The 25,545-nt window shown below is 41.1% G+C and overlaps 1 protein-coding gene across 17 annotated transcripts in view; it reads left to right on the top strand.

Moving 5' to 3' along the window:
* The window catches only part of LIMCH1 (LIM and calponin homology domains 1), a 305,602-nt gene extending 282,367 nt beyond the window's left edge, over positions 1–23,235 (top strand). For 9 of the 17 annotated variants that reach the window (XM_043544457.1, XM_037897873.2, XM_043544451.1 and 6 more), the window contains 5 exons: positions 3,714–3,837; positions 5,412–5,498; positions 13,512–13,620; positions 15,306–15,408; positions 19,991–23,235. In XM_043544457.1, the coding sequence (XP_043400392.1) occupies positions 3,714–3,837; positions 5,412–5,498; positions 13,512–13,620; positions 15,306–15,408; positions 19,991–20,016 (449 nt within the window). In that variant the 3' untranslated portion in view covers positions 20,017–23,235. The remainder of the gene's footprint in view (positions 1–3,713; positions 3,838–5,411; positions 5,499–13,511; positions 13,621–15,305; positions 15,409–19,990) is intronic. The other 8 variants (XM_043544463.1, XM_043544462.1, XM_037897875.2 and 5 more) reach the window with 1 other exon arrangement.
* Positions 23,236–25,545: the final 2,310 nt, after the last annotated feature.

Here is a 25,545-nt window from a genome sequence, read left to right as displayed (position 1 = left end):
CTGAGTCATTTTTTTAAGGTGACAAATCTGAGGAACTGTCCCAGATTGAGGTGTTGATTGAAGTGGTTTTGGAACAAATTGATAAATTAAGCAGTAATAAGTCACCAGGATCAGATGCTATTCACCCAAGAGTTGTGAAAGAATTCAGATACGAAATTGCAGAACTACTAACTGTGGTATGTGACTTGTCATTTAAATTAGCCTCTGTACCAGATCACTGGAGAATAGCTAATGTGATGCCGAATTTTTTAAAAAGTCTCCAGAGGCGATCCCGGCAATTACAGCCCGGTAAGCCTAACTTCAGTACCAGGCAAACTGGTTGAAACTGTAGTAAAGAACAGAATTGTCAGACACATAGATGAACACAATATGTTGGAAAGAATTAACACGGTTTTTGTAAAGGGAAATCTGCCTTACCAACCAGAATTCTCTGAGAGAGTCAACAAGCATGTTGACAAGGGTGATCCACTGGATATAGTAAACTTACATTCAGGTCTGTGGTCTACACTACCGAGCTAAATCGATCTAAGTTACGCAACTTCAGTTACGTGAATAACGTAACTGAAGTTGATGTAGTTCGAGCCACTTACTGCAGTCACTGTGCTATGTTGACAGGTGAGTGTCTCCCGTTGACTTCCCTTACGCTTCTTGAGGAGGTGGAGTACGCAAATCAATGGGAGAGTGATCTCCCATCGATTTAGCATGTCTTCACCGGACCTGCTAAATCGACACTCACTGCATTGATTGCAGCAATGCCAATCTACCCGTAAGTGTAGACATGCCCTCAGAAAGCCTTTGACAAGGTCCCTTACCAAAGGCTCTTACACAAAGTAAGAAGTCATGGGATAAGAGGGAAGGTCCTCTCATAGATCAGTAACTGGATAAAAGATAGGAATAAATGGTCAGTCTTCACAGTGGAGAGAGGTAAATAGCAGGGTCCCCCAGGGATCTGTACTGGGACCAGTACTGTTCAACATATTCATAAATGTTATGGAACAAGGGGTAAACAGTGAGGTGGTAAAATTTGCAAACAATACCAAATTACTCAAGATAATTAAGTCCAAAGTTGACTGCGAAGAGGTACAATGGGCTCTCACAAAATTGGGGAATTGTCTGGGGAACAAAATGGCAGAAGAAATTCAGTGTGGATAAATGCAGAGTAATGCACATTGGAAAACATAATCTCAACTATACATACAAAATGATGGGATCTAAATAAGCTGTTACCACTCAAGAAAGAGCTGCTGGAATCGTCATGGGTAGTTCTCTGAAAACATCCACTCAATGTGCAGCGGCAGTTAAAAAAGCTAACAGAATGTTAGGAACCATCTGGAAGTGGATAGAAAATAAGAAAGAAATTATCATAATGCCAATTTATAAATCCACGGTACGCCCACACTGTGAATACTGCAGGCAGTTCTGGTTGCCCCATCTCAAAAAGGATGTACTAGAATTGAAAAAAAACTATAGAGAAAGGCAAAAAAAAGATGGGGTGTGGAACAGCTTCCATATGAGGAGAGAGTAAAAAGACTGGGACTGTTCAGCTTGGAAAAGAGACGACTAAGGGAGGATATGATCGAGGTCTATAAAATCATGAATGGCATCGAGAAAGTGAATAAGGAAGTGTTATTTACCCCTTCACATAACACAAGAATCAGGGGTTACCCAATAAAACTAATAGGCAGCAGGTTTAAAACAAATATAGTGAAGTATTTCTTCACACTGTGCATAGGCAGCCTGTGGACCTCATTGCTAGGAGATGTTGTGAAGATGAAAAGTATTACTGGGTTCATGGAGGATGGGTCTATCCATGGCTATTAGCCTGGATGGTCAGGGATGCAAGCCCATGCTCTGGGTGTCCTTAAACCTCTGGCTTCCAGAAGCTGGGACTGGATGACGGGATGAATCACTCGATAATTGCCATGCTCTGTTCATTCCTTCTGAAGCATCTGGCACCGGCCATGGTCGGAAGACAGGATTCTGGGCTAAATGGACCATTAGTCTGACCCAGTGTGGCCATTCTTATGTTCTCTGATTAACCATTTCTCCAACACAGCTGTTTTTAAAAGCTATTCCTTCAATTGTAGATATGGAGGTCAATTTTGTCTTCAGATATCTTTTTAAAGAACTCAGTTTAATGGAATTTAAAAATATATATAATTTTTTATTATAAGCATTGCAACCCAAACACTGAAGGCCGGTACAAGGTCTGGATAGCTAGAAAGTGAAAAAAACTTGCCTATAAAGAAAACTGAAATTGGCTAGTGTATTTTCATTGTTTAATCTGAGATAAAAGAAGAAAGTAAACAATGTGATCAATGGTAAAAAGTAAATTTTGTTTATGAATTTATTTAAGTTTCTGACCTTCATGTTTTGATGTAACAAACTTTGGTTATCCTAAAAATGAGGTAAGAGAATGGGATTAAACTATTTAAATTATTATTTGCTCACAGTTTAAATTTGGTAGGTTTGTATATCATATGGGAACTTCATTGTACGTTTATTAAAGGCTTCTATACAGATAAAAAAAGAAAATACTGTCTTGTAGCGTATTCCTGTACACATAAATAAAAACTGACTTTTCAACTAACACATTTTAAGCCGAGATAAGCAAACTTCAGAAGGTTTGACAATTTAAGTTTGGGTAAACATCCAACAGTTCCGTTGTTTATCTGAACTCTAACCAGACTTTTTGAGGCTCTCCCCAACTTGTCCACCAGTGGTCTTTTGATAGCCTTTCTCTTGCCTTGATCCTTTAAGTTTCCCAGCTCTCTTGCCAGTGCCTTGATGGCCCAATGCCCAACAGGGCTCTGCTTTTTTTGATGATGATCGGTTACCTACCTTTTGATATGATCATGCACTTCTCCAATAACACCCCAACCCCAGATGCTTGGATTGTTCACATGAAAGTCTGTATGCCTCTACTGTTCTTGCCTTTCTGAAGGGCGGAGACCAAAGGCCCTTTTTCTCTCTCTCCCTCAAATCCATGTAGTTGGTGTCTTCAAGGGGAGGCCTTTCCAGGCTTTCCTAACCTATGAATAGCAAAATTCTTCAGGAGAAGCCTAAGGAGTCCTCTCCCTTCCACTCAAAAGACAAGAGGTATCTGGTGTGACAAGGTCTAGCAGGCTCCCTAGACATCTGAATTCACCGAATACTGGCCTAGAGCACATTCACTGAGCATCCCATGGGCCACTGAGTGGCTGTCATAGCTGATGAGCCTGATGAGATGATCCAAAAGGCAGAGGGGAATCACAGGGAGAAAAGACTGTTGCTAGGGCTACTGGGCCAGTGGGAGTGAATAGCAGACATGAACAGCCCACATTCCTTTTATTAATGCCTAAGTTAGTTCTCTCCAGTTCTTGTGGGTCAGCACCCTGCATACATAACTCTTGTAGTTGTCTGGAAGCTTGGATGCACCAGGACCATTGATGAGAAACATTTTGTTTTGGCTGTATGAACCTATTTAAGTAGCTCAACTGCAGTGCTCCTGTATTTATTCCTGACTGGAAAATATACTGAACATAATCTGGTGCCTCTTCTTACAAGCATTAACAAGACTGTATTGGCCTTATTTCTCTACGTGCAGTAGCCTGTTTGACTTCCATGCCTTACTTCTTCTTTTTTTTTGTACCCACAAGTTGTATTGGTTAAAAATAATCTTCTCAAATGGTTTTTATCTCAAGTATTCAGTTTACCCCACTCTGTAACTTCAGATGTGTCGTGGAATCAGCAGTTGTTAATGAAACAGTCACAGCACATTTCAGAAGAAGTTAGAGAGAAAACATCTCTGGATCAGAGCATAGGCCAGCAGGCTAATTCCCCAGGCGAAAGGAGAAGGTGGGTCATGGACCTTTGCTTGATAGCCCCTTTTACCCGTGATGAGATGTCTTTCTAAAGGCATTATAAATAAAATATAGTGTAAAGTTTGAGAAGTTTTGTTAACTCTAATTTTCTTTTTGGTGCTATCCAATGTGTTTCATAAGTTACTTTAAAACATGCTATTTTGTTGGACCAGTGCTGATTAATCATACCATGTATAAATGTTACTAGTTCCTGGTTTTCCTACAAAACACCTACCTTTATTAATTTCAGTTCCTTCACCTGTTTTCTCATAACTCACCTCTCTGTTGAAGCCCATACCCCAGCTGCCATTAATCCTGTGACTTCTCTTTAGCTCTTTAACCCCTGGAATGTATAGAAGTTAATATATTATGTTTGTGTTAATTGTATACTGACTATGCAAAGTGGCAGAGTTTTAACGTTGCTGTAGGAACCTGGGGGAAAATTCTGACCCCATTGAGATCAATGGCAAAACTCCCATTGACTTTTGAGAACCTAATTTCTCAGCTTCTAATGATGTAATACTCATCTTTGCATTTCATAAGAAATGCAATCTGAGTGAAAGTAGTCAAGGCAAGAGTGAAATATCAACTAACTTTCTTCTGATGCTGAAATAGTTTCTGGCTGCTACTTTCCATTTCCATATTCTTTGTCTTAAAAGATATCTATATAGCAACATTCTGAAATTTAAAATAAAAGATACTAAGATTAGTAATTTTTTTTTGGATCTTCACTTTGACTTCACTTTGTTTCTCTGGTACTTTGCCTTGCATTTCTAGATAAGCATTACTAAAGGATAGCTTCTGCTCTCTCAGTAAGGGAGACATTTTGCTTTCAGTTTCACAAGCAAAATATCAATGTTGGATGTTAGAGAAATATTTTAGAGCTCACAATGAAGCATTTATGAGGATCTGTTTAATATACGCTAACACAAACTTTTATACAAATGAATGCCTTATCCCTCACCTATAACTCTTGTTTCACCTCCCTTGTTTTTCCTCATTTATTATTTTAATTATAACTGTGCTATTTGTTAAGTCTAGGAGTAGAAACAGATGGTGTGAGTTGTGTCCAATCAAAACTAACCAGCTTAGTTTGAATTTCAGCCATCTAATACCTACAGCAAACTACTTGTGAACAATTTACACACTGGGAATTAATATTGAAATTATTCAGTTAATAATTAGTACATATGAGCAAAACATGATCTGATCACACACAACTTTTGAGCAGAGAGAGGTGAAATTGGTCTAATAATTTTTCATTACAAATTATTTGCTCAGCTCTTCCTGCATCTCTTGTTGTTCAGTTTTTTGGGGGCCTCTGATGAAGTTACTGTTCAGTATGAATAATTATTCTTGCTAGATCGACACTCCAAAAAATTATATATTGTTCTTTATGTCAAAATAACAGTGAGTGTTTATATTATAGTTTACTAACTATAGAGATTGCATTTAAGCAGCAGAGCTAAATTTTAGTTCTGGCTTATTTTTACCTCATTCGTATGAGACTGCTAGAATATTTATTAATTTATTTTTCATCTTACTGTAACTTTCTCTTCTGTATTTTAGGACAGGCTGTCATGAGAATTTCAGGCCTGGACTGTCATCTCCATGTTCTCCTACACCTCAAAGCCACTCACCCAACAGGTACCAAAGGTCAATAAGGAATTTTGCAGACTGACTAATTCTTTTAAAATATAACTTTAAGGGAAACTTCAAAGATAAATTGTAGCAGTTCAATTCTATTAATATTATTTTAATGTTGTTGGTATTTTCAAATGTCCCCTGCAATAAGTAATTTTCCATCATCATACATTTTTAGTTTTTTTTCCCCCCATAATGCAGTTCAGTGCAAACGTTAGTTTATGGGACTCAACATTGCTATAAAATTCCAAATATAATATAAGCCTTAGTCCAACAAAGCATTTAAGCATGTGCTTCCCTATAACACAAGAGGGCATCCATTGGCTCAGGATTAGTCACATGCTTAAAGTTTAAGCACATGCTTAAGTGCTTTGGAGCAGCAGGGTCCGATTTTGTGGGAGCTACCACTCCTGTTGTTCATGTGTGTTACTATGTACTGTGAAACGCACATAGTAGAGCTTTTCAGAGCACAATTTAAGTGAAAAACAATTCAGGTTTTGGTCTATATGTCCAGTACCTCCTGCATAAAACTAGAAAAGAGGCGGAGTGTGGGGATCTTGATTATAAATTGCTCCATTCTCCCCCTATATGCAACACTAATCTTGATTCACTAGTATCAAAATATCACTTCAAGTGTTTTCAGCTGTGTTTAGGGTTTTCAAATTTAATCCAGCTTTTAGCTGGAGTAGGGAAAGTATATTTATTTAAGCTTAGTTGGGGAAGCTCTTCGTGAGACTGACATTTTTCAACATTTGTTGACAGAAATCCTGTCCTTAATTCGCAGACTTGAAGCACATGTTGGTTCCTTTGATATCCCTACCCTCATGCTAATCTTTTAGAGGCCTAATTCTCTCACACAGAGAGCAACACAGCTCCCAATGAGACATAAGTGCCAACCTAAACTAAACGTTTAGCAAAGGGTTAGTTGAATGGAGGGTGGTGTTTGATTCTAGTATTTATTTATATTGGTTTAATGTCTCGTGAAGCTCTCCTTGTTGTATGATTTGAAATAACGCAGAATATTTCTCCTACAGTTCGTTACACAGTGTGTCCTCCTGCCAGTGCTATTTGCATTGGCAGTGGAACCACTGGTGCCTTATTTTCAACCTCTCCTCTTGTTTTTGCTAATGCTAATAATCTAATGGCAGATGGGATTTTTTGTTGTTGTTGTTGCTTGCAGAATATGTTGTGGCCCTCTTTTTGATCCACACCTGTATCCCTGACCTAAAAACCTCGCTACAGGTTTCTTCCAAGGTCGGCCACAGTGCTTTCAGCTGTTCCTTCAGGCTCTCTCTGTGTGTTCTACCCAGGGTCTTCCCCCCCCCCCCCCCCCCCCCCCCCCCCAGTCTGTTCTGTCCTCCCATACATCACCTCACCACTCCCAAAAACAATACTCAGCAAAGGCTCCTGGGCAGGGCCACATACTCCTTTTCCTTACGTGGGGCTTAAGTTTATGATTATGTTAACAGAAGGCAGAGTTCACACCTGTCAATCTCAACCCATAACAGGTTTCACCCAGCTCATAACAATATTTTGCTTTATTTAAACTCTGGATTATTTCTTCATAGTCTTAGCAGTTGTGCCCTGGTTTGAGTCCCTTTTCTGGGCTTCAGATTAATTGGACTAAATCAACTATGCGTGTGTTGGAAACAAGGGACTGGATGTCATGTCATTACTCCCATTAAAAACATGAAAATACCTTTCTTTTAAATATTCTGGGATTATTATTTCTAAAACACTTAATTTATAGAATTTAAATATTTTACGCGTTGTAATCAATATACAGACCTGAAAAATTGGTCTAGCCTCATTAGTTGTGGTGGTGGTGGTGATCTGTATTATGGTAGCGCCGACAATATTCTAAATACTGTCAACACACACAAAAAGATATAGTCACTCCCTGAGAGTTTACAAGCGAAGAAGATGGACGAAGGAAGGGTAGGAGAAGGGCATTAAAACATACAGATTTAAAAATATCTTTAAATATCAACTCTGCCAAGTACCCCGCTACATTGCATTTATTAGTTGGCCAATTTCTTGTAGGCATCACAAGGCCTTAGAGGGGTTTGAAGGAAGAGGATAGTGGATTTACTGATTCACTCAGCAAGGTCATTCCATGTATAAGGGATGGCATGAAAGAGTGTGAAGCTGCTTGTGGAAGAAGCATACAAATGGGGGAAGGAGCAGGGTAAAACAATAAAGTAAGTGGAGGGAAAAGTAGAGCTATGTGGCCTTTGGCGGTGATGGTAAGAAGCTCGAACTCGATGTGATAGAGAATGGGAAGCCAGTGGGGGTTTTCAAAGAGTGGCCAACAAGCTCGGAGCAACAGACAAAGATGATCAGACCACCATTTTTTATGGATTTAAAAGGGATAATGTGGGTATCTGGGAAGCTAGAGCAGGAGTAATCAAGATGGAAGACGGGTATATGGATGAGGGTTTTAACTGTAGGGACTGAAACAAAAAAGATTAGATCTTACAAATGTTAGAGAGAGAAGCTGCAAGGTTTGGATGTGGCCTGGTTGTTTATGGCAAAAATAACCCCCATTCTTCCAGGTTATGAACCTGAGTGATAGGGCGGATGGCTATGTCATCAACAGTGACCGACGACAGGTGGCAGGATAGGGTGGGCCTGGGATAAAGAGTTCGTTTTTGGCCATGTTGAGTTTTTAAATTAGTGGTGAGAAATCCAGGAGAATAATTTGAAGAGACAGGGTGAGATGCAGAATTGGATGGAGAGAGAGACAGATTAGAAGAATAAAAATGGATTTAAGTCTTTGGTGTAGAGCTGGTAGTTAAAACCATATGAGGAGATAAGTTAACCTAGGAAAAGAGTGTGATGATAGAATAAGTGGGTCCCATGGTGGCCTCATATGGAGAATGGAGGGGGGAGGAGAGGAGGACCCTTTGAGAGACACTGAATGAAGTCAGAGAGGTAGGAGGAGGGCAAAGAGAGGAACTAGATGTGAAAACCAAAGGAAGATAAAACTTTGAGAAAGAGCTGGTCAGGTCAGGGAGGATAAAAATGGAATAAATTCATCAAGGTTGCCAAGACCTGGACAAGAAGAGATCTTTGAGGAGTGTCATAACAGTAGTTTTGGTGGACTGAAGATGGTGGAGGCTCCACTGGGCTTTATCATTGATTGGGAGAGTAAAAGTACAGTAAATGAAAACAGTGTTGCCATGTTTACATTACTTATTTTCACATATTCCAATTAAAATTCCTATTTCCTTTTTTCTCCAGAAATGAAATGTGGCCACTTTTTCATTTTTATGGACAAATGGGGCATCTGGAGTGAATCTTAAAATATTTCTGTCTATATAGGAAAGTGGTTTAGCAGTACCAAACTTTAAGATTTATTGTGTAGCCTCTCAGTTGCAATTTATTACACTTTGGTGTAAAGGGAGGAAGCTTATTGGAAGCTTTATAGTTCATATTCCGAAAGGGGTACCAAAGTGCAGGCAATCTGACTACTGCTTAAATTAGCATTTGCTGAGGGGAACACAGTGATTTCTGGCACTGGGGATCAAATTATCTCCAGAAACATGATAAAACAGTGTGGGTTACATTTTCAAAAATGTAATGTGATGAATGTATTGGAAAAAGGAGATGTTTGCATATGTAATTGCACAAAAAACCTCCTCACTTGCAGAGCAAAATCTAAACCATAGGAAGCAGTGTGTGTGCATATAGTTGCAGTCTAAGCAACTTAGGAACCTAAGTCACATTGACTTTCTATAAGACTTAGGGTCCTAAATGCCCAAGTCGCTTTTGTAAATGGGATTTAGTCTCCTAAATCGCTTGGGTGGTTTGGAAAATTTTACCCACAGTGCCTAAAATTCACTTGTTCCTTTGTTCAACCAACTGGTTCTGCAATCAGAAAAAAATCAGTGGCAAGTGAATGCTTCACTTTACCACCGTTGATAGAAATAAACACTTTTTAATAAAATTCCAATCCTCTCAACAAGTGTTTGTTTCAAAAATAGAACTGTGACACGTTTTTGCTCTTTGGCTTTTTTTTTCTTTTTTTTAATTCTTCCACTGGAGACCCAATTTGCAGAGTAAAACACTCATTTTTATTTTCACTCTTTATAGTGAAATCTATTTTAAAATGATTTTTAATCTAAGGATTCCCTCAGCAATTGAATTTGCAGGCAAATGAGAACTAAGCATTGCAACCTAGGTTTTTGTTATTAATTGAACTTTTAAGTGAATTTCTAGGGCTCCTGGAAGATGTTAGATTCACACTAGTCATTGAAGTACTCTATCAGCAGTACCAGAAATGGTAATGAATGCCAAAACACAGCAGTCTGCACCATTGCAACTCAACGTTGGCCTGGATGTCTTAATCTCCAGAGACCTCTCAACCCTAATACTTGGCTTCTCTGCGGATACTCCCAGTAAGGGTAGTGACTATGATGAAGCTTCTTTCTAGAGATCTAGATTCAGGTCTTCTAGGAACTAGATTTCCAAAATATTTCAGGTATGTTAGGCTAACAAAAAATAGTTATGAAGTGGTAATAACATATGATCCCTACCAGTAATAGACTAGATTTGAATCTGTGACCTAGAGGAGAATGGTGTTCTATCCCACTGAGCCACCTTATACTAGGGATGTAAAATGTTAACCAATAAGCATTAAGCTTACTGGTTAACCAAATTTAACTGTTAACCCCCAGCTGCACCATGCCGGCCCGTCCTAGCCCCAGCCCCAGCCGCGCTGGACCCTGGCCCCGCCATGCGAGACCCCCGCCCTTGCCGGCCGGACCCTGGTTCCAGCCATGCAGCGCCGGACCCCGGCCCCACCCCGCCAGTTGGTCAGCTGCCCCATAGCCAGCTGAATGACCCCAGCTCTGGCCTTGCCAGCCAAAGCAACCCCAGCCCCTCTCCCTTTAATCAGTTAACTATTCAAAGGGTAGAATTTTAATCATTTAAACCATTAACTTTTTAAATTATATTTATATCCCTACCTTGTACCCTGCAAAATGCCTTTAAATAAATCAAAATTAATTATGTTTGCATGCATAGACTTAATTTGGATACAATTAGAAGACTAAAATGGTTAAAATGCAATTACACTTCCAGTTTGCCCCAGGCCCATCCCAGTGTTTCTGCTTTCTCAGTGAGGTCCACAATAGCATCTGCTCCATTAAGAAGAATGTGAAAATTGAAAGCATTAATGTAACCAGATTTTGATTAGTTTGGGATTGTTTTTTAATGTGTGTGCTCTGTGTTCAGATCCCTCTTTGTAAATGTAGCCCTGCAAGTCTAGCTGTAATATATTTTAAGCAATTGCCCACAGTGTGCTTAGCAGTGTACCAGACTCACAGCAGGAGTTTCCAGGCTGTGCAGAATATGCAACCCAAGCGGTGGTGGCAAAGAGGTGGCTTTAAGCCACCTTTATGCCTTCCCAATCCTAGGCTGTTGCAGAGGGCAGAGCTGCCCCAGTGTAATTTGGATAAATCTGTAGGCCTGTCCCTGGCCAGCAGAGCTGCCCAGAATCATTCCAACACTACCTACTGCAACCACATGCCCACCCATCCCTTACATGTCCCTCCCACCCCCAGTATGCCCCCTGTGACAGGGCTTGTGTAGGAGTCTTTGGAAGACACCTGCTGCTGTCTTCTTCAGTTCCTTTGCTGAGAAAATTCTTCCCCAGCTGGAGCAGAGGCTTTTAGAGTCCTTTTAAGACTGCTTCTAGCCCTTTTTACCCAGCATAAGGGGGCCAGGGCAGGGTGTGAGGCTCACCCGAAGTGAATATAGTCCTTGCCCAAAGGGTCTACAAATGAGTGACCTAGTTTTCAGAGAGGCTTTGTGCTTTCAGTTCCCCTTAAAATCCGTGAGAACTGCATGTTTTCAGCACTTCTGAAAATCAGGTCTCTGAAGATTAAAAGTAAAGAATGAATTTGGCAGGTAGCCTAAGAAAAGATTAACTTTGATATTTTTTTTTAATCTATTGCTACTATTTTTGATCACTGCAGGAGAACTGATTCTCTGAAGGATTTTAATGTAGAGATTTAAATGTCTTACATCTTAGTGTTCAGTGCTTGTAATCAAGAGGCTGTTTCATCCTGGTTATTTATGAATTGCAGCATCTTAGCAGCAATTGGTAATTCCAAGTCACATTCACTTAAAGTGGTACAGTATTTGTTCTAAAAAATGGTTTAACACGTGCAGATGTGGCATCTGTTTGAGGATGTAGTGTACTTTGAGACTAACTTACAGCACCAAGATGACTTTCATCTATGCCCTCTTGATTCCTCTCTATACTGATTGTATGGAAATGCTCTGAGATGATCTTATGCCAATTAACACAGCATCCTTATATCATGAATCTGGAGATAATTGACTTTTCTGCTAAGAGATCTCTTCAAAGATCTCCTGATTTGAGGTCCATGATATTTTTCATTTATAGGTGTGGCTGCTCATGGGATGTTAAGGCCAACTTTTCAAAACAAAGCACAAAACTTTTGCCTGTTAGTTTTAGACTTCTGCCTGCCTGATGTTGCCAACGTCTGGTTATTGCTTCTCTTTGGGAAGCTAAAAGAGAGATGGAGGAATGTGTTTGTTTGTAAGCTTTTCCCTATTACTTTTCTCTTATCTTTTTATTAGGAAATACTTGACATAGTGGAAGGATATATTGCATAAACACCCAAAACTATATTTTAAGGCTTTTTTTTTTTAAGTAAAATTTAACAAACCGTATTCCAATAGCAATAACCTAGTGCAGGGTTTGCGTTAATGCACTTTTCTGGTGGATAAAGAGGCATTTGCCTTTGTTCTCCCATTATATAGCCAAGGTATACATCAATGGACTACAAATACACACTCTTTTGTGGCTTATTGTTATGTTGTGGCACAAATAAAGGTAAGGGTAAGTACTGTATGTTGTCTTATCACTGCTCAAGCACACACATCAAAGCATTCATTTGAAACTCATGAATCATTGAGAAATTTCTCTCCTACCTCTACCCAATGGCTGATTTATTACTACTTAGTATTGTTAATACATTAGTGCCAAGAGACAAGGTCCCTTTCAGAATCAGGGCCCATGTTGCTAAGCAATGTACAAACCCAAAACCAGTCACACACTTCCTGTTCTGAAGAACTAAAAATCTAAAAATATAATCAGCATGTGGAAGGAATGAGGAGAGAGGAATATATTCAAGCATATACAATTTTACATACTTTATTTATAATATTTTTTTAAATGTCAATTGTAAGTACCAGCTATTCCCAGTTGTCCCCCAACAATCACTGTTGTTAACTGGATGATTTCTTACAGCCATCATGGCAAAGCTGAGCCTTGAGGAAAGATTTAAAACACACTTAGGTAAATTGTTTGAAAAAATGCCATGCTAACAGTTTGGTTGTAAATAATTCAGAAACTCAGTGGCTTAGTTTTCCCTGATGGAGAAGTGAGTTTCTGAATTATTTTATTATTTGAAACTTAACTGTTAAGTTTACTTGAAAAAAATTCAGTGTTATCTAAAAGTGTGCTATGCTAGTAACATTGACAATCCACATGTATTTCCAGTTGGATTGTTACATCTTCAGTTAGGGTAAAAATAATCCACAGTAGTAATTCCTTTTGTTTAACTCCATCAACGGTGCCGTCATATTTAAGCAATTTGCACCTTCTCTTTCTGACTTGGCATGTAGATGCGGTACATCTTCTAAGCACTATACAGACACTTAAGGAGTGGAGACTATCAAAAGCACTTCAGGTCCCAGTGAAAGTCCATCTCCCCCTAGCACGTGAATCTTCACAGCACAACTGTGAGATAAGTTGATAAGCATTATTCCCATTTTTACAGATGGGGAAACTGAGGCAGAGAGGTGCAGTGGCTTGACCCAGACCACACAGTGAGTCAGTGGCAGAGCTAGGATTATAACTCAGGATCACCTGACTCCCAACACTTCACTCATTCTTCCAGGCCACTCTTAATAAAACTGCATAAACGTTTGTTTGCTCTCTGCCACACATTGCTCTTACATTTTTAAAAAATATATATTGTCTTTTAGGTCTGTCAGTGGAAAGAAACTATGTTCTACCTGTCGTCTTCCTCTTGGAAAAGGAGCTGCCATGATTATTGAAACGCTTGGTCTATATTTTCACATTAATTGCTTCAGGGTATGACTTCATTATTATCTTGGTTGTTTAAAAAAGATTTCATGCTATCTGTGTCATGGTTACTGTGGGAAGAAAGTATGTTGTAATTACTGATCATGAACACTGGAAATGGAAGGAAGAGGAAGCTGTTATTCTGCACCACTGTTATGCATTTGTATTGAAGAGGAATTAGAATGGTGTAAATTTGTTTCTTTCCTATCAAATAGTTACATCAAGGGTTCTATTAATTGAACCAAGACCTGTGATTTATTAGCAAGTAACTGCGCAGATATTATTCCACAATCTCAAATAACAGAAGTTAGAACACTGGTTAATGTCCAGTTTACATGTCATTTCCCAAGTATAAAATATTTGAATGCTGGTATCTGATGAAGTGTGCTTAAATAATTTATCAAATGAATCTTTCAAAGTAATTGTGACCAACTCCCCCGCCCCACCCGTTTTCAAGTGATCAGATTCATCTTGGAGAGCTTTCACTGCTTAGCATCTTAGAAAAATTATATATGAATTATAATCTGTCAGTTTAGAAATGCTTATAGCTAGATAAAGTACCTGTCACTTTAATTTCTGTTCTTTTACACATTGTCTTGTGAAGTATATGTTGGCTATTCAGCACACCTGAGATTCAGATGCAAAGCAAACCCTACATCAAGAAACATTTTCTGTGACCCAGTCACTAAGGTTTGAAACTGTGCTGACACTTTTCTAGAGAACTATATTTGAACAGACTTCTTACTAATTAGCTGCTAAACAGTTTAAGATCTCTGTTTAGATAGAATGTAAGTGTTGGATGGAAGGAAGACGCATTAAACATTCCATCACTTGCTCCCATTTCAAATGTTTGCACTAGTACAGTGTACGTGGTACTTTGTGACCTTTGTGTTACATGCAAATGATTTTTAATTTTTTCTTCTTCCTACTATATATGGGAAGAAACAGGTAAAATTGCAGTGCTTCCATGATGATATTGACTAGGTAGCTGAAAAACGATTGCAGAATTTTTTAACCAACATCTTAATCAAAAATATCCCATAGATCCCAAATTGCTGCTCCCAGCTTTTACTTTTTAAAGGAGGCAGCATATAAGTAAAGGTGGACAAACCTGTTCCTCTAAAATAAAAACCAAATCTAACCTTTGCCTCAAACTGAAATTTGCTTCTGCCTCAGAAAGGGATATGCATGCAGGCATTGTCCAGTGTCTTCATGAATGTGCTTTTCTGATTTTCACCAAGACCTCAAGTAGAACTAGTCTGAGAGAGACTGTTCTTATGGTATTTCTCAGTCAGCTAAGTTGGTGATTTCTAGAAATCTCAAGAGAACACCTGGTCTCACATCTCCAGCCTGATTTACACAGCATACATTCAGATAAGCGTTCAATAACCATCTTCATCTTTACAACCTCTGACCTTTCTGAGGTTTGCCTGTCACAAAGGGCTCAGTTCTATAGTAACGTCTCAGGCAAAATCCTTATTAATTTTAATGTGCATTTAGTCTAAGTGAAGACTTATGGGATCACGCCCTAAATGTAGCCTGCTCTGAAAACCCTGCTTTTAGACCACAGGAAATCTTTTTTTCACCTCACAAGGAACTCATGAAATGAAAATCCAAACCTTGGAAAAAATGAGATAGAGAAAAAGAAACCTGTCCCATAAACCTTACTCTCTCCATTCTTCTTCAACCAATAGTGTGGAATTTGCAAGGGACAGCTTGGAGATGCAGCAAGTGGAACAGATGTCAGGATTAGAAATGGTCTTCTCAACTGCAATGATTGTTACGTCAGATCCAGAAGTAAGTACCAGATTGCATTTTAAGATAAGATAAAATTTAAGATAAAATTGCATTTTAAGGTGTCCATGGTGTTTTTCCTTCCACACTACATTCTAGAGTTAATCCTGTCATTCTTGTTGGAAGATGTTTAGTTATTTACTAACTGTGCATATGTTCATATGTAACATAACAATATTAAGCTGTTGTTACTGTCAATTGCCATCAAAAATCTCTCTGCCCTAGTCGCCCTTTATGTTAGCTTTGCAATGTAATGCATGAATAATGTTCGGTATTGTAAACTTACTCAGTTTTTAATTGCTGTTCATATTTTTGAGAGGATGGGAAGTTTCCCTGTGTAACAGCCTTGAAGGTGTTCACCACCGCCTAGGGTGACCATATTTCCCTTTGCTGAATACAGGAAACCTGGTACAATTACTGATATTCAGGCGAGTTCAACGGCAATCAATCAGAACTATGCAGTACAAACATTCAAATTAACATCAAGCTGACTGAGCCTCCGTTAAAAAGAAACACTGCGTAGTTGGATTCTTTTTGTTTACCTTCTTATCTTTAAGGCTTTAGAGTTCACATGGGGAGAGAGGTCACACACACACACACACACACACACACACACACACAGAGTTCACATGGGGAGAGAGGTCACACACACACACACATATATATATATATATGGGGAGAGGTGACACACACTCCTGGTTGACCAACTGACCCAACCCTCCCTGCCCTGCACTCTCCGCCATCCATGCCTGGCTTGGCCCCGGGACGGGCCTGCCTCTCCTGGCACCGCATACTTCCGAGGCAACACGAGGGGGGGCATGCAGGGTCACAATTCCGCCGCCCCCAGATTTCTGCCAGGGCTCACACCAGAATGTGGTCAGCAGCAGCTTTTCGGCACTGTTGGAAGGAAAGGGATGGGAGCTGCTTCAAGACACAGAGGAGGAGGGAGGAAACAGATGACCTGGCCCATGTCTTTGCAGAATTCATCTCTTTCCCCTGGCTGGAAGCAGCTTGTCCCTTCCTACCCGCACAGCGTTGAAAGGCAGCTAACACCTCCAGGCTGCTGCTGGCCACCAATATAACCCAGCTGCCTCTGGTTACAGCACGGGCAGGAAGGGGTTAAGCCCTAAGGCTTCATCATGCACCAGGGCCCAGGGAACCTGACTGCAGAGGTTTCAGTGAACCACCATCTAGAGAGGTAGCTCAGCAGGAGAGGGTGCCTAGGGGACAGAGCAGCCCCTTGCTCCCTGGGGCAGAACCCAGGGTGGAGGGAGGGACGGGTGAAGAGGGTGCTAAGCCCTTGCCCTGGGGGCTGCTGTGGAGCCTGCAGGCATGAACAGGCTGGAAATCACTCTCCCCCTTTCCTCCCCCACCCCCCACCCCACCACCCCAGAGCTTAGCTGAGGGGTGGAGAGGCTGCCCTGTACTAGCGCTGTGCAGAGCTTTGGCACATGCAGGGCTCGGCTCCTCCTCGCTAGTGCTCAGAGCCAGAGGGTTTGGGGCTTTCCTGGGGTGCCGGCCCAGCCAGAGGCTGTGGGGGGAGGAAGGAGCCTGCCAGCCAGGCTGTTGGTGAGCTGAGCACTCTGACCAGAGGCTGGTTCTCCGCACAGCGCTGGGAGTTGGATGCATCCTTCTGGGGGGAATGTGGAGGAGCAGTGGGGCTGGGGAGTTGAAGGGGCAAAGCAGGGAGAGGACAGTGAGAGGGGAAGCACATAAAGGGCTGATGGGTGGGCATCAGAGGCGACACGTAACCAGCCGCCACCTGGCACCTGCCTGCACTCACCAGCCACCGCAGCTCGCAATGCACAGCCAGCACCGGCCGGAAACGGGATGGGGGCTGGGCCCTGCTGGCTGAGAGCCAGCATGCAGCAGGGGCTGCGCTGACGAGCCAGCAGGGAGAGCAGCTGGCCCCGTGCGCTGCATCTTCACCCCGCCATCAGCCTTCCACACCCACCCCTATCACTGGCCACTGGACCCTCCCTTACACTCACTGCTCGTGGGCAGGAGGCTGGCAAGCAGGGGTCTGGCCAGCAGCAGGACCCACCAATACTGATGCGGGGGAGACAGAAAATGCGGGACAATTTGCCCGTTTTTAGGAAAAAGTTGGGACACCTGTGGGAGGGCTTAAATATGGGACTGTCCCTTTAAAAAGGAAGGTCTGGTCACCCCTACCACCATGCTGCCCCACTTTGATCCTCTTTCTGTCCAACAAGGACATCAGAGCCCATGAATATTGCTCTTTAATTGGCAGAAGGGTCCCTGTTAAGCAGTATTAGACATGCCATCCCATTTAATGTCTAAATACCTGGCCCCTGCAGCACACTCAGACCTTGTATGTCCTTGAGATTCCTGTTCATGGATCTCTCACTTGTCATTGGAGAATGTAGGACAGTTGCTACCACTTGGTGTAGGCCAGATTTTGTTCCTATCTACTATGCCATCTACATGTGATTGATATCAAATTACTATAGAATTTTTAGCCCCTTTCCTTCCTTTCCCTCCTCCCAGCACATAGTCAGATACATAGGATATTCACTTCACTTTTACTCTGCATGAAAGGAAGGGGGTGTGGAGAAAAACACAGAACACCACCCTAGACTTGATCTGAAATTTCTGTTGAATACTGAATATCCAGGAAATGTTTGCTATTGATGGGACAAAACACAGGGTCCTCTTCCTTCCCCCATATTATTTCCTCCCCTCCCAAAAAAAGTCTGGCTCTATATAAATCAAGGAACAAAAATACTCTGGTCCACCCACAAGTTGTACTCAGTCCTAATGTATTGATTTTTGAGTTTAGAAATATTTCCATATTCTTAGACATAGAGGGTGCTGTTGTACAGCCTCTCATTCATTTGCACAGTTGCTTTTATTTCTGTTATGAAACTCTTTTAGGCACCTTACATCAAACCAAACAACATTAGAAAACTTAGAAATACTTCTTCATATCTATAGGCTTGATCATGCAAAATCTTACTCAAGTTGGTGAGGAACTGGCCATAAATGTATATACCTGTGTTTCTAGCTATATATAAAAATTGGAATAAAATTCAATATTTTTTTTCTTCCCCTTCCCCAATTTTTTATTTATTTATTTATTATTTGGAAAGAGGGTTGTGGTCCCATTTACAAGAGAGGGCACTGTTGAGTATTATTACTGAGTATATGTGAGGTAGCAGTTCTCTTCTGCAATTTTGTTACAACTTTGTGCCAAGAAGTAGAAGAAAATACAATATATTACAGTGATGTCACTTGTGCATATGTGATTTAAGGTTCTTTGTTTTCATTACAAATTCATATTCTGTGTTTGTACAGTGCCTAGTGAAATGGGGTTCTGATTCATAACTAGGGCTCCTAGGTGCTAGGGTAATACAAATACTATTTTCAGAATTTCGTAGCTTACCTTCAGGTGTTTTCTCTAAACTGAAAATTGGCCTCTTTCTGCAGTGTCTCTGCTCAGGAGCTTTTATTTTTATTCAAAATTTTTAAAATTTACCCACTTGTGCTTAAGTTTCAAAAGTGGACAAATATTTCAAGTGTAGGCGTTCTAGAGGGATTGATTTTGTTGACCTTCAACGGTTGAAATAGTTTATCTGTATTTTGTCTGGCTTTTATTTATATATAAAAAATTTGGAAGACCATTTGTCTGAAATAGAGGACAGGATACTACAATGTTAGCGCTGTTACACTAACCAGAAGTTGTGCAAATAAGAGGCTGAGAGGGGTATGGACACACTTGCAGAACAGCTGCCTACCAGAAGTTTGCCTGAAGCTCCAAATTACTTTTTCATAATGTTTAAAGTTTAGAAACTTTACATACAAAAAGTATGTATATCAATGTGTCTTTAAAATTTAAAGTTTAGAAACTTTACATACAAAAAATATGTATATCAATGTGTCTTCTGTTTTTCTAGGGAGAAAACTAAGTGGCCAGGGTATTTTTTTTAAAATAAGTGACTGCAGTTTATAGATAGCTTATCTTTTTAGAACAACAAATTAATACAGATGAACTTTAAAGAAAAGAAAAGAAAAGAAAAGAAAGAAATATTCTTGTCCATATCATTAATGTTATACATGTGACACTGACAAAGAAGTTCTAAGGCAAAGTAGTTAACCCTCTTCTTTAACTTGTGTATTGCCTGGCTACAGGAGGAGGCTGCTTCTGATCAGTGTGTGCAGTCATATAATGCAGAATTGGCACAATGGAATTGGCTAAAGATGACTTATCAACCTCTGCCATGTTCTTCTACCATAATTTTGTGTGTAAATTGACTGGAAGTGCATGCAGAATGTGCTAGCAGTGCAAAGGAGATCATTTGTCTTTCAAACATAAAGGATATATTCCTGCTAGGCCAATATTTATATCCTTCTCCCCCCCCCCCCCCCCCAGAAGTTGGTGCCTAATTTATACCCTTAATTGACTATAGAACTAGGGGCACTACTGAGATGTCAAACTCTTGCCAGGATTTCTTGCATATAAATGTCACATGAGGGAAATCCTATATACTCCATTGTTTCAAAAAGTAAAAAGTGTCAAGATTTGTCACCTTTGTAACGGTTACTATGTTTTTATTTTTTAATTTAGCTGCTGGGCAGCCAACAACGTTGTGACAGGAATGTCAGTCCTAAAAACTTTCTGCAAGAAGGAGCCTCCCCATCATGTCCCTAGGGCTGCTTCCAGACAATCACTTGTAAGAGCTCGTATCCATGGACTTCATAGCTCCCATCTCATTTTGTAATGCTCCTATAAAAGGCTGCATCTGCTACTTTAAAGCACAGTATGATTTTTTTCCCTTTCTTAGTGAATTTGCATAATGTGTACGAAGAACATTTGGTAATTCATATCTGAAGTATTAAAAAAGAGGCTTTCCATAGTTTCAAACAAGTTTATCATTTTAAATCTGTTGTTTTGCTCTTTTCAAAGTCAGAAAAGATTCAATAAACCTATTTTGTTTTAATACTTCTAGGAATTAAAAAATTAAGTTCACAGAACCGTTATGGAAGTTCTAGAATATGTCCATTCAAGATGAGAAATCGTTTAAAGATAGCATCTAATTAGTGCATTTGCAAAACTAAACATCACAAGTGACTTTTCTGTTCTTACTGAAACTTTAGCTTTTTTACACAAAGACACTAGTTTAATAATACATACTGCAATTCTGAAACATTTTGTTTTATGTTACCTTCAGTGGAGGGTAGGAGTTATACAAATAAATTATTGCACCTTTAGCATTAGGATTTTTTTTCAGTGTGTGTATACATCAAGTAATGTTCAACAATATAGCTTAATAGTCTGTCAAATAAAGATTTCTTCATTAAGCCTGAAAGAGTGTATGCCATTAGCAATTGCAAAAATCCCCAATAGGATAATAAAGAGGAAATCTTTTCTTAACGTGTACAGAATTATACAGTACTACCAAATTCTTGGGGGGCTGGCGTGGATGAAGCTGAATCTAGCAGTGGTGGGTTGTTGGTACAGCTAAGGGGATCTATTGGCTTGTAATTTTCTGATGGCCAGTAGAGTAGTTACAAATGAATTAGAAGATCTTATGAATCTGATACCTTAATGAGATTCTATATAGTAGAAATTCATTTACAAACCAGACAGGTTGCTTTGGGTCCCATAAAGGGTCAATATAATTAGAATGTGTCAAACTGTAAACAGCTGTGATTCAGTGCAGTACATCAGTGGACTTGAATCTGTGTTCCTTGTACATACAACTCTCATTGCACTCGGGGTGATTGTGAGTGTATAAAGAATGCAGGATGAGGTCCAATCTGTAACATTTTACAAAACAAACACAAAAACTGTTAAGCGCATTTGGGTCAGTTGCACCCTGTGCATTATAATAAGTATATTCTCCCATTAGTGCGTACCAGTAGCTCCCTGAAACAGCAACTGGAGCTGTGGGTGTAGAGGTCAAGAATATAGACACATTTTAGCTGACACATTACAGTTGTAAAATATTACAGTACTGGTTTCTAACTGTACTACATGGTGAATTTCAGCAGGCTGATAAAGAGAAATTATTCGAAAGCATCACACTTAGCAGCTTAAGATGCTCTTTAAAAATGGGGGGAAAAATTTATTTATTCTGCCTTAAAACCATGATCAACTAAATTAAGAGATTCCTTATTGTATGTGACAGAATATGTACACATCCATTGTCTTTTGATGTGTTGGTAAAAGGAAATAAAGTGGATATTAGGTGAGCAATAATTTTTTTTCTAAGTGTTTATATTGATAGCATCTATTTATTTAAAATGCTAGACAGTTATTTGCATGCAAGTTGCGTGCTCATGCAGAAATACTTTGTCACTGAAAACATTTGTACAATGTTGTAATTTTAAGACATTGTTGCTATCTAATAGAAAGTTGCATATTATTTCATTAAAACTGTGCCTTAGAAAATGCAAAGCTGTTGCACACGGTGGTGACTTATGGATGCAATAAATCCCAAGAGTAAAGCTAACAGGACTTCAGATGGGGGTTATTTTTAAAAAAAATAAAATAAAATAAAAACTACAAAAAATAATAAAAAAGAAACTTTTGGATATATACAGCAACATCCAATGTTGTGATTAACCGTCTGCATGATTTACTGTTCAATGTTTTGATAACCTTGATGTTTCCATGTTTACACTTTGCATGTTGTCATCATAATACTTTATTGCAAATAATGCACAATATGAAAATTCAAAATACAGATTTTTATAAAGTACTTTTTTACATCTATCTAACTCCAACTGTTACACTAATGGTATGTGACTATATTATATTCTGGGCCTAATTTTCAAAACATGACTTCCATTTTTGCATGCTTGAGTGTGAACCTTTGATATTAGTCATCAACACTTGTGCACACAGGTGATAAGATTTAGATGTGTAAATCAGTCACCTGTGTGTACAAGTGTTGGATGTCACACAGGTTTGGTCTGTTTCTAATGAAGTCAGTGGTAAACTCCCAGTGCTTTTAGCAGAAGCATGACTGGAGACAAAATGCATGTGCAAGTTCGAGTTTTTATGTGCAGAGTTGCAAACGCACAAATGGATCTCTAACTGAAGCCTCTTGAAAACATAGCCCTCCTTTCTCTCATTTTTTCATATATACATATTTTAGTGGGGCTAATTGCATATGTACCAAAGCTAATACAAAGCAGCATTCTTAGACCACACAGTGTTTTTCCATACTGAACAACTAGTCACCAGCACAGAACATTTTCTAAATGCTAATTGCCAATGGTTTGTGTTTATTTGATTTATTTTTTTTCATTTGGAGCCTGTCAACTAGCAGTTCGGTCAGGCTAAGGCCTAGCTTTTTCCAATTCAAACATAAGTTTGATTTTTTGTTTTTTGTGGTTGCAGGAAAAATAATGCTTTACTACATTGAGCTACCACGTAAATGTGTGTGTTTTACAAAGTGATGTATTGTTGCTGAGCAAGTACAATGTAATGTTTTTTAGCTCTTGCAAAAGCTTATTTACCACCTTGTTACTTCAGAGAACATGGATAACTGTCATAACCATTTTATATATTTCACTACCAAACTTCATAGTGGTTTTCCTTACTCCTGCTCTGTAGTGTTATTGATGGAATACATACTGTAGCTGTCCATGCATGACATAATGGTTGGTGAGCTAAAAGGGATCCACCTTATATGCAGGGACAAGAATTACTGTCCTAGTTGGGCTAATGTTCCATACAGTGACACTAATCTTCACTTACAATATTTATTCTAAAATGCCTCTGGAAAGTAGGAAAAAATTGTCTAAAATGCAACAGCTTTTATAGTTAATGTATGTTTATAAATAAAATGTAGAATAAATTTAGTGCAGCGTTGATTTGTCTTGTTCTAATTAACTTCCCTTGGGCTGGGCAATAAATAGCTGCTAAATTCTCTACAGCCATGTCCCACCTCGCTGGGGGCGGCTGAGCTGGAGGAAGTTCTGCCCAGAGGGTTGAGCGCCCCGCGATGGAAAACACGGAGCGGGCTGCTCCCTGAAGCCTGGCTAGTGCCAGACCAGGGGCTGGACTTGCTGGGAATGCGCCTGTTGCACTGAGCGGAGAGCCAGGCAGGGCTCTCTGGGTGGGCCTGATCCAAAGCCCAACCACGACTTCCCAGGGGCTTCACCGGGCTTGGGCTTTGGCTCAGCCCAGCGCCGGCAGCGCCCTGTCTGAGGACTTCACGAGTCCGCTTGTTATGCCCGCGGCCTGAGCGAAGCGGGACTTTAGCGGCAGTGGCGCAGCGCACCCCCCTGCCGGCAGAGCGGGGAGCTCCCTGGGGCCCGCGCCGCAGTCGCCCGGAGGCAGGACGCCTGCAAGTGCAGCTGCCGGCCACCGGAGGCCGCTGTGGCGCCGAAATTGAAGGCAGCCGGCGGGAGCCGGAGTTACTCCGCCGCTCGCAGCCCACCTGCGGGGATCGAGCCGTGGGCGGGCGGAGCCCCAGCCCTCGGGCCCGCGAGAGGCCATGGGGGGCAGGGATGGGGCGGTGAAGGCTGGCGGCGTAAGGCCAGACTGTGGCTGCCTCGGGAGGGCGGCTCTCCAGCCCCCCGCCCAGCCCTAGCTGCGCCAGCTCCCACCCTGCGGGTCCCGCCCCACTGCTCCCCCCCAGTGACCTCTGCCCCTGCCCCCACCCCACCGCGCTGCTCCGGGGCTCAGGGACCGGCCCCCCAGTGGAGGGTGGCGGGCCTGGAGCTGCCCAGACCTGGCCGGGGCAGAGGAGTGGGGCCTGCCCGCAGTCCAGCGCCCGGAGACGGGGGTTAGAGCCGGCGCTTCTTCGTGACGGGGACGCTTTGAAGGAGACACGGCCTGAGTCCAGCTGTTTCTGCAGCGCTTCCATTCCTCTCTTCGGGGCAGCGACTGGCTCTAACAACAGCACCTCCTACCATGGGCCGCCGGGCCTGGAGCTAGGGCTGCTGCACCGCCTGGCTTCAAGTGTTTTCCCTCATATACAAGATCTGCAGTGTGGGTCAATGGTTCTGAGCACCCCCACTGTACAAATTGTTCCAGCACCCCTGCCATGGGGCCTTGTTGTCTCTGCGGACCTCCGGGCACTACAATAATACAGAGAGAAAATAACACTCCTCTGCTTATTACATGACCATTGATCTATGCTCTGTGAACTGCTCTGGGTGACAGTTGAAAGCAAAGGGTGCCTCTGCTTAGGGAGAAAGCCGGGGGTTCAAGCTTTGCTTCCCCAAGGCTCAGCTTTGCGAGAGAAGTGTTGTTCTCTTTCAGGTTCCCCCTCACTTAGCCAGTGGGAAGCTGAACAGACAGTGCTGCTGCCAAGGAAACTACTAGGAGGAGGACACAGCTGGAGCCCTCCCTAAGAAGCAGGGGGGTTGCTGGGCAGCTCAGCAAAATCTACAACTGGGGCTTGCCTACAACAGCCTTAAAAAGAGGAATTCTGCTTTCGTTGTGCCAAATCCGATGACCTTCACCTGGCCAGGGAAAGGGAAAAGGTGCTGGGGGAAAATGTCCCTTCTGAAGCAAAGCAGGTCTCACATCTGCTTAAATGCCTCTCTTGAGGTTGTAATCAGAACACAAGTTCCTGATCAGAGCAAATGGCTAAACTGAAAGCCTCTGAAATTTTACAAGTAATAGGAGCCCAAAGATTCCCTAGTAATCATTTCAAAGATAGAAACGACAGTGGTTTCCTTGGTCAAGGGGATGCTTATCTCCATAGAAGGGGAGATTTTCCTAAAATATCATACAGACACAAAAGGTGGGAGGAATTCTTAAGTGATTCTGAGGCCTCACCTGCTAAGTCTGCAGGCATCTCTACCCACCACAAGACTGCAAGAGTTATCACTTGGATGAGCTTCTGGCTGTGGATCACTCAAGTCACTAAAAGAAAAAAACATTCTATTTTAAAGATCTCATTTGCCATTTCTTTTATTGTTAAATCATACATGGAGACAATGGGTGGGATCCACAAAGGGATGTAGGTGTTGTACCACTGAGCATCACAGCACTTATATTTTAGGTGCCTAGAAAAATCATAGAAGCAACACTGTGATTCACAAAGTCAAGTTAGATACCCGGGTTCCCTCAACAATGAATGGGGAGAGATAGGCGCCTAAGAATACGATTCACAAGAGTCATCGTGCTAGGTGGGGAGCTGCCGATGATAGCCAGTA

Source organism: Chelonia mydas, chromosome 4, assembly GCF_015237465.2.
Source record: "Chelonia mydas isolate rCheMyd1 chromosome 4, rCheMyd1.pri.v2, whole genome shotgun sequence".
Classification (NCBI taxonomy): domain Eukaryota; kingdom Metazoa; phylum Chordata; order Testudines; family Cheloniidae; genus Chelonia; species Chelonia mydas.
The sequence above is the reverse complement of the archived record's forward strand: the minus strand, read 5'-3'. Positions and strand labels throughout refer to the sequence as shown.